The sequence below is a fragment of the Eschrichtius robustus genome, chromosome 1, assembly GCF_028021215.1.
Source record: "Eschrichtius robustus isolate mEscRob2 chromosome 1, mEscRob2.pri, whole genome shotgun sequence".
Classification (NCBI taxonomy): domain Eukaryota; kingdom Metazoa; phylum Chordata; class Mammalia; order Artiodactyla; family Eschrichtiidae; genus Eschrichtius; species Eschrichtius robustus.
Genome location: NC_090824.1, coordinates 10,748,024 through 10,757,525, shown reverse-complemented (window position 1 = coordinate 10,757,525; position 9,502 = coordinate 10,748,024). Strand labels below are relative to the sequence as shown.

Below are 9,502 nucleotides of genomic sequence, written 5' to 3'. Positions count from 1 at the left end.
GGTCTCCATTCTAGCTCTGTAAAAGCTCAGAGTATATGATGTCAGTTAAATGCATAAATGGCTGGAGGGACGGGTGGGTAGAGATAGATGACAAAGGTATCTCCTTTCTATGTGGGCTACTCTCTCACCCATCCCCAGCTCTGACCCTCGGAGTCTTTCCTGAATGCTCTTGGAAGCTAGCACCTGTTGGAAGTCCCAGGCATCTTGGCACCCGTGGAACTTGATTGTGATGGAGCTGTCCCAGTTATGGGGTGACAAAGGCAATAATGCCACTGCAGAATGGCACATTTGGCTCCTCCAGAGCTGGGGGGCACAGCTCAAAGAACTCAGACTTTGAACTTAGTGAAACCGGAGTCGAAATCCAGCCCTGTTGTACATCCTCAAGCTGGTCACAGGGGCCTCTCTGAACCTCGGTTTCCTTTTCTATGAAGTGGGAAGTAAACTGGCTTCTGAGGACCGTCAGGAGAATCAGAAGAGAAAGCTGCTGCCTTGACTGTTGCTGTGGCCATCCATCTTCTTCCTGCCTCGCCCACGTGGCTCTCATCCTCCAGCGTAGCCTGAGGTGGTGGGGGGCAATGCCGGCGGCCGTGGACACAGGCCAGGAGGCTGGCCTGAGCAATACCGGTGACAAGGACAGGGACCTGCAGGTGCTGTTCCAGGAACTCTGCCAACTCCAGGCAAAGTACGAGCTGTCCCAAGCCCCGCCGTGCCCCCTGCCTCAGCCGCAGGGCCACCTGCAGTGGGCTAAGCAGCTGGAACTGAGCAAAAATGCCTGAGGAGGCCAGGCCAGGAAATGAACGGGGAGGGGACTGAGGCCCGGGAGTAAGTCAGGAGGGGCAGCTGATTTGCAAGTGGTGAGGAGGTGGGGGGGCTTGGCTCCCGCCCTTTGACCTCAGACCTTGGGTCAGTCCCAGGCCCTGTGCAAGCTTAGTCTCCCTCCACGAAGGCAGGGCTGTGGGTGACCATCCCTACACATCTGTCAGCTTGGCCCCTCTAAGATCAACCTGCAGGGTTGCTGCCGTGTCTCCAAGCAGACGCCCTGAATCCTTGCCCCTGGGTGACTCTTCAGTTTCAGGCTGCCCACGAAAGCCTGAGTTAGATGCAAAAGGTTGTATTGATATCTGTGAGCGATTTTATGGAGAAAAGTTCCAACCGGTCCATCGGATTCTCATAGGGCTTCCCAACCTCCCCACCGAAAGGTTTAGCCCCGTGGCTCACAGGGCCCCACGCGGTATTTGCCGGGGGAAGACAATTTTTTCCTGCATTTTCCAGGACTGTATGGATGAGAAAATGGGGCCTGAGAGGCAGAGTGGCTTGCCCTGGGGAAATCTGCAGTCACTCAGAGATACCCACCACAGCCCTTTCCTGCTCTGCCCTCTGCCCTTCACCACTGACCTTGAAGGCGCCCAGGGTGGGCAACCTATTGGAGACGCATCTTGCTTGGTGATGCCCCCTGACGGCTGGGCAGCAGCACGTGGCTGTCGCCCCTCTGGGGGCTGCTGGGGCCCCGACCACAGACTGAGTGCTTATGATGTGCTGGGAGCCCCAGACCCGGTCCCCACCGGCCTGTGAGGGAGGGGTCTGGTTACCCCTGTTACGGACGGGCCAGCCAGGTACAGAGACGCAGAGCCTGTGGCCGGATCACCGGCTACTGGGGGCCTCAGGCCATCTGCCACCAGCTCAGCCCGCAGCAGGGGCTCCATAGACCCCACGCCACAAAGGCCCGGCCTCGCTGGCCCCCAGGCCCCTTCCTCATGGCCTGACCACAGGCATCTATTTGACCTGTTTGTGGCTCAGTTTACTCAGCAGTGAAATGGGGGCAGAGAGACTCGAGTCAGTGGCCCACTGATGGGGGTCAGTGACCAGCCCAGCCCGGATCCGTGCAGATCCACAGAGGCTGGCCTTTGCCAGGGGTCACGGCCTGGAAGTCTCCAAACCGTGTTCTCACGTCTGGCTCTCTCGCCGGCACTGAAATGTCTCTACAGACAGAGTAAGCTGAGGAGAGAGGTGGAGAAGCATAAGGTCTTTGAAGACTATCTGATCCAGGTCCTTGAGAAAATCCCCAAGGGTACGTGTGTAGCTTCCTCAGCAGGCCCGTCCTCTCTGCAGCCACCTCCCAGCCTGGGAACCTGGGCGCGTGTGAGCTCGCTGAGCCTTGAGCTCGCCTGCAGAACGGGGATCCACAGGCCGGTGCCACCGTGGTCGGGCCAGCCAGGGCGCCAGCCATGTGGCCTGCGGCAAGTCTTCAACGTCTCTGGCGGGAACAGCAACAGTTCTGTGGACTGGATCATCCTTTCCGAGCACGTAGCCCGGTGCCCGAGGTTTAGCTATAGCACCCAGTAAGTGTCAGCTGTTATTATCATCTCACCTGTCTTTGATTTTGCTCTTAGGAACTAAAATTACACAGGCATCTGAAATGAGTTTTGTGTTCTGTTTTGTCACGATTTGCACCAGAATCCGCTGTTTTCAGTGCTGAAAACTTGATAGGAAAGAGAAGGGGAGCCAAACATACATAATTTTATTATCGTCATTGTCTTTACACCACCAATAATAAAAGTAACTATTACTGTTTATGAAATATTCACTCTGTGCTAAGCTCTTTACTAAATCCTTTTACCCGCTTTAGGAGCTTCTGAGAACTGTGTTACCCAGGCTCAGGGAGGTCAAGGGACTTGCCCAAGTCGCCCAGACAGGAAGTGGTGGGGCTGGGTCTCAGACTCTGGTCTATCTGATTTCAGAGTCACTGTGCTAAGTGCTCTGGAGCTGCAGGAGCCCCAAGGACTCTGCCCTGGAGGTCAGGGAAGGCTTCATGGAGGAGGGGGCCATTCATGGGGCTCAAATGTGTTCAGCAAAGGGGAACAGTGCTGCAGGCAGAAGAACAGCACAGATGTAGGCTGGAGCCACGGCCCTGTGCAGTGGGTTTGGGGTTGAGTTCCAGTGTGCTGGAGCGCCGGGATCCGGCAGGGGTCGCTGGGAGATGTGATTGGAAGGTTGAACAGTACCAAAGAGCCTTGAGCACCAAGTCAAGGAGGGGCGCAGGCCTCCCGGTCAAGAACGGGGTTCGAAGCAGACCCAGCACCCAGTGCTGCTTCTAGAAGCATCCTAGTTTGGGACCTTCCTAATTCAGCAGTTCAACCCTGTTCAACCCATCCAGAATGAGCAACCGCCAAAGCTGGGGATCCCGTCACTTGGGACAGCAACAATCCCTGTCCTCTTCCTGCAGGCTCCCCCAGTCAGCAGTTTCTCCTGGGGTGGCGGTGGGGGGGGTTCTCCTGCCTCACTGGGCAGCCTTAATCCAGAATCCTTGTCCTCAGCCCGCGGTGGCCTTTCAAATGCTGATTCTTCTCTTGAAGAGGTGGGAGGTCAGTGATGGGGTGCTCTCAACTTTGGGGCTCCAGTGGACAGCAGAAGTCCCACCTACCTTACTAGCATCACTGCAGGGGGCAGGTGAGGGCTGGGCATTCTGTGCCCGCCCATCCTGCCATGCACTGTCTCTGTAGGCTACAACCAAGGGGAGGAGCCGGAGGCGGCCCCGGTGGAGGCCATGGTGGAGGCCATGGTGGAGGCCCCGGTGGAGGCCATAGTGGAGGCCCCGGTGGAGGGCACGGTGGAGGCCATGGTGGAGGCCCCAGTGGAGGGCACGGTGGAGGGCACGGTGGAGGCCATGGTGGAGGCCCCGGTGGAGGCCATGGTGGAGGCCATGGTGGAGCACTATGGGAAGCTCTTCGCAGTCAGCCAGGACAACCAGAAGCGTCTGGAGGCCTTCTTCAAGATGAGCCAGGCCGTCCACCAAAGCCTGGAGGGAGTCTCTTAGAGGGAGGCCATAGGGCTCTTATCCTGGTAACAGCTGCCTGAAGCCTGGCCCATCCCGCTTGGCCCAGAGAACTGGGATGTAGGGACCCCCTTCCCTCTGCAACCTCAGAGAAGTCCTGGAGCAGGGGTGGGCTCCTGAGAGGGTCTGAGTGGGGCGGTCACTCCAGAGCCTTGTTCTGTACCCCTTTCCCTCCCTTTCTGCTGGGTTTCTCCTGAGGAAGACTCAGCTTATACTTAAAAGGTGTTCTTCGTGGTAGAAAACTCAGGAGTTCTAGATTCAGACAGACTGGGGTTCAAATTCCAACTCAGCCTCTGACTAGCTGCATGACCCTGGGCACGTTTAGACCCTCTCTGAGCCTCAGTTTCCTCTTCTGTGACGTGGGGGCAATTCAACCTAGTTGGTAGGTTGTTGTGAGACACTGAACACAAACTGTCTCAGAGTTAAGTGCCCCAAGAGGTCATCTCCCTCATAGTTGGTTAATCTTCTAATAAATTGAACTTTCACCCCAAGGGATGGGCATTCCATCCGGAAGAAACTGCCCTGGCAAAGGCATGGCATGATGAATTTTTGTGCTGCAGTTGGGGCCTGGGGACACGGAGAAGACAGAGGACGGGGACATGGAGAGGAAGGGAACAGGGAAAGTGAGGCTGATGAGTCGGCTGATTCTTGCAAAGGACAGTGGCATGGCATTTGCAGCCAGTCTCTGCCCACTAGTGGTAACACTGAAAACCTACACCATTTTGTACGTTGTTTTTCCTTCGTGGACGGGGCACTGTGAGAAGCACTTAACAAGCTTTATCTCATTTAAACCTCACCCCAGCACCCGGAGGTAGGTGCTTCTATTCCTAGAGCTGAGACTAGAGGAGGGGAGTTAGTTGAGTATGCAAGTAGAAGGTTGGATCCCAACTTTATTGAGAATTTTAATACTTTGTTCATCATGGATTTTTTTTTTTTTTTTTTTGCCTTAACTTTCATTTTTAAAAAACACTGCATTTGGGAATTCCCTGGTGGTCCAGTGGTTAGGACTCTGCGCTTACACTTCAGGGGCATGGGTTTGATCCCTGGTTGGGGAACTAAGATCCCGCAAGCTGCGCAGTACGGGCAAAAACAAAAACAAACAAAAAAATTGCATTAAAATATCATTTATATTAATTCTGAGTTAAATGTTGCACCCTAGTCCCAGGCATGCTATTTTTCTCATTTTCAAAGTAAGAAAACTAGGCCTCAGAAAAGTGAGGACACATATATAACCTGTGTCCTCCAAACACATCTCCGCGGGGCCTGGCGTGGGAGTGCACACAGCACATCCTGTGCCCCGCAGGCCTGGGCCGCAGAGGCTGTCACAGCCTTGCCCCCTGGTGTCCTCCCAGCAGTCTCTGCAGCCGGAAGGGCCCAGACAGGTGGTTCTGCTTACGGTGAGAAAAACGGGCTCCAGGAGCTGAGTTGGGATTCAAACCCTAGTGATCCTAGACATACATTTTCCTGCATCTCCTGGTGCCTTAAAGGGCCCTGACCACCCAGAACTTTCCCCTCCTCCACCCCCATCATCGCTCAGACCCCCGAGCCGTGAGCTCCTCGGGACCAGGCCCAGGGCAGGTGCCCCGGGAGGTCAGCTGCACCGAATTGACCAGCCACCCTACCACAGAGCCTCAAGATCCGGCTGTGCCAGCTGCAGAAGAAGTGTCACCGCAAGCAGGAGCAGTGGCGGCAGTTGGAACATGGTGTCGCCTACCAGAAAGACACAGGCAGCTGTGATGTGAATCAAGTCCACTGGCTGGGGTTGGGGGTCGGGCAGCGCAGGGGCCGGGGGCTGCTGTCTCCTCGACAATGATCGGCCCGCAACACACACACACACGCGCGCACACACACGCGCACGCACATGCACGCCACTTACCCACTTACCTCTCCTTGGTGACTGTTAGCTTTCAAAGGGCTTCTCTAAGATGAGCCTGATGTCATGTGACAGGTGAGAGAACTGAGGCCACAGATAGTTAAGGGCCAGCTGGGATGCCCCCGTACAGTCCCAGGGCCTGGCATCTGCACTCCTAAATATTGGTTGATTCTTACTCATATCTATTCACAGATGAGAAGAATGCAGCTTGGAAAGAGTAAGTCAGGGCTGAAGTCCGGGGCCAGGATTTCTGGGTTTAATCCCTTGAGCTCCTCCTTCCTGGCCTGGAGAATGTGGACTAGTTACTCTCCGGACCCCCGGGTCCTCCGCGTACCAGAGCCTGTGCCCTTCTGGCCTTGCGGGCTGCCTGGAGGACACGGGGGAGCAAGGCTGGGGCACAGGGCTGTGCCAGGCCACTCCACCTGGGCAGGGTGCGGTCAGCAAATGTGGGACCTTCTCCGGCCCTTGTGGGATCCTAGTTTGGAAGACATGAGGGTTGGGGTCTGTGGGCTGCTGACTTCCAACCAAGGAGCTTTGAGGGGAAACTGGATTGGCCACAGTTTATAAAGTCTGTTATGGGTCTTTCTCTTGAAGGTGAGAAGTAAGCTTGCTGATCACAACCCTGAAGGCCTGAAGTCCACAACTCTGGAGCTTCCCAGAGTGAGGAGCCCTGGGTTCCCCCATGTCCCCTCCTGGCCCCTGCCCTGGGTGTGGACCACAGATGTGCCCAGCCGGGAGGACCCTCTTGGAAGTTAGTCGGTCCAGTGTCCCTCTTTGCAGAGGCGGATGCTCTGGCCCCGAGGTGGGGGGGGACTCGTCCAAGCCCCTTTGGTTGTGGAGCCCAGACCAGCAGGAGGAGGTGGCTCCTGGCTTCAGGACACTTCTCCGGCCTGAGTGAGCTGGGGACAGGGGGCAGGGAATTCTGGGAGGGGCCTGAGCCTGCAGAACCAACTGCTCAGCTGCATGCAAACGGCCATCCACAGCACGGCCCAGCAGCGCTGCGCCTCTGCCCACGGCGTGCCCAAGGGCGCGGGTCTCTTCTCCAAGCTTGACCTCATCCAGGTGAGGACTCTCATGCCCAGGCTGGCCTCCGACTTGAGCCTGCCCTCGGCCTCGGCTCATGGGGCATGGGTGGTGAGCTGCCCTATCAGGTCCTCCCTCCATGGCTGCATGGCTCCTGCACGGGTGCGGTAGGGTCTCAGGGTCTCTTTTAGGCTCTCAGCAAACTTGTAATGAACGCTCATTGGTGCAGGGTCAGAGGGTTGTAAAGGAGCTCCTGCCCTGCCTGGTCTTAATGTGGAGCCCCACCCCGGCACATCACACACACACACACACACACACACACACACACACACACACACACACGGGGTACACACTCATACAGATACTCATATGGGCTCTCCTCGCACCCTGCAATATACACGAAACATACACTGACACACCTGCAAACACACCAAGGAGCACACAGATGTAGTCACGTTTACACGGGGAGGCACATTTCAGTGACCGAGGGAGACTCTGTGCAGGGTCCTCATTTTAAACTTCAGACTCTCGTCAAGTCCACTGAGATTTCCCTTCTCAGTGGGAGGGTCCCCACCAGGACCAACTCCCACCAGTCATAATGCTGATGCTGCAGTAACGGAGGTCATGTGATCAGATTGGCTTCCACCCACAGCACCATATCTTGTTTTCTTTTTAATAATAGCTTTATTGAGATATAATTCTAGTACCCTAAGATTTACCCTTTTAAAGTGCACACTTCAGTGTTTTCAGTACAGTTTCAGAATTTCACAACCATCATTAGTATCTATTTCCTGAATCTCTTCATCACTTCCCCAAAATACATTTTGTATCTGGCTTCTTTCACTTTGCATGATGTCTTCAAGTTTCATCCACGTGGTAGCACAAATCATTCCTTTTTGTGGCTGAATAATATTTCGCTGCATGGAGAGACCACATTTTGTTTATCTATCCATTAGTTGATGGACATTTGGGTTGTTTTCATTTGGGGGCTATTATGAATAATGCTGCTATGAACATTCATGCCCGTGTTCTTGCATAGACATATCTTTTCAGTTATCTTGGGTATATATTTAGGAGTGGAATTTCTGAGTCTTGTGGTTACCTCACGAGGTAACTCAGCGAGGAACTGTTGAACTGTTTTCCAAAGTGGCTGTGTAATTTTACAATCCTATGATCAAAATATGAGGATTCCAGTTTCTCCATATCCTTGTTAACACTTGGTGGTCTGTCTTTTATAATTTAGCCATCCTAATGGGTGTGAAGTGGTATCTCATTGTGGTTTTGATTTGCATTTCCCTGATCATTAATAATGCTGAACATTCTTTCACGTGTTTATTGGCCATTTGTGTATCTTCTTTGGAGAAATGTCTACTCAGATCCTTTGCCCACCTTTTAACTGGATTGTTTGTCTTTTTATTGCTGAGTTGTAAATATTCTTTGTATATTCTGGATAAAAGTCCCTTATCAAATATACGATTTGAAAATATTTTCTCCCATCCTATGGGTTGTCTTTTCACTTTGATGGTGTCCTTTAAAGCACAAAGATTTCAATTTTGATGAAACCTCTGGGACACTGGCGGCGAGTCCCATGGCCAATGTTGTCTAGCAGCAAGAGTCCACAGTGAGCGAGCCTGCGTCTTAGTTGAGAAGAACTCAGGAGAATTTCACAGGCAGTATCAGGGCCTCTCTGCTCCATGGCACAGCTCTTGGGGCACCATTCACAGTGAAGGCTGCATAACTGGCATCCCCTGGGGCATTGATCCTTCACATCATGATATGAATGAGCATTTAAGTAAGGGCACATTTGCCCTACAGTCACAGTGTATTAATTTCATCTTCTTCCCAAGAAAAAGGAAGAAATTACCCAGTGATGTCAGGGCGTCCCAAAGATCTCCCTCAGCAATCACTCAGTCAAGACTCAGAGTCACCCACATGCGCTCGGCATGGTACTAGGGAAAGAGAGGTGGAGGGAGATAAAGGTCACCTGGCCCTTAAGAAATGAGTGCCCCTCAGAGAGGGAGGCTGGGGGCAGTCAGGGTGGGCTTCTTGGAGGAAGCAGTGAGAAGAGGCAGGCAACCACATTCAGGAAGCCGCACAAGGACCTGGGCTCTGAGCCATCCAGCTCTGCCACTGCTGGGCTGTGTCACTTCAGACAAGTCACTTAACCTCTCTGAGCCTCAGTTTGCTCATTTGCCAATTGGCATTGATACCACATCTTTGGCAGGGCCCTTGTGAAGACTAAAGGAGACGCAGGTCAACCTTGATGTTGCTTTGGTCCCTGGGAAGTGGTGTCCAGGGGCCAGAGTACAGTCAAGTGAGAGAGATTTCTTTTTTCTCCCAGGAATTTATGTTGGACAAAATGGAGACTGTGAGATTCATCTCACTGCTCACGGGACCCAGAGTGTGCTGGACAGCAGACAACCCCAAGGACCGGGGCCTCAGAAGTTACCCCAGACCATTCAGGAAACATTCAAAGAGTCAAGATTCGATCCCCAGGACCCCCTTTCCTAGCACCCAGACTTCAGAGTGCTCCAGCCTGTACTGACACAGCCCAGGGCCACCAGCCCTGCCAGCATCACGACCATCTCCTTACCTGCTTGGCCTCCTTTTTTCACCACCAGCGCTCCTGGGTGGGTGGGCGCCAGGGGAGGCGGGGCTCAGCGAGAGGCGGGGCAGCTAGGGCCAGGTGGGGTTGAGGGGGCGCTGTTCCCTGCATTGGGGGATTGGCAGGGATCGAGGTGAGGCCTGCCTGGGACGGTGGGCGAGACAGAGGG

At 54.1% G+C, this 9,502-nt stretch overlaps 1 protein-coding gene across 1 annotated transcript; it reads left to right on the top strand.

The window, feature by feature from the left end:
• The first annotated feature begins 575 nt into the window (after positions 1 to 575).
• CCDC197 (coiled-coil domain containing 197) lies at positions 576 to 9,273 on the top strand. The gene is given in 9 exon segments (XM_068546660.1): positions 576 to 682; positions 1,986 to 2,068; positions 3,501 to 3,541; positions 3,698 to 3,808; positions 3,811 to 3,840; positions 5,460 to 5,570; positions 6,300 to 6,365; positions 6,651 to 6,767; positions 9,070 to 9,273. Coding segments are annotated over 9 exon segments (870 nt in total).
• The last annotated feature ends 229 nt before the right edge of the window (positions 9,274 to 9,502 follow it).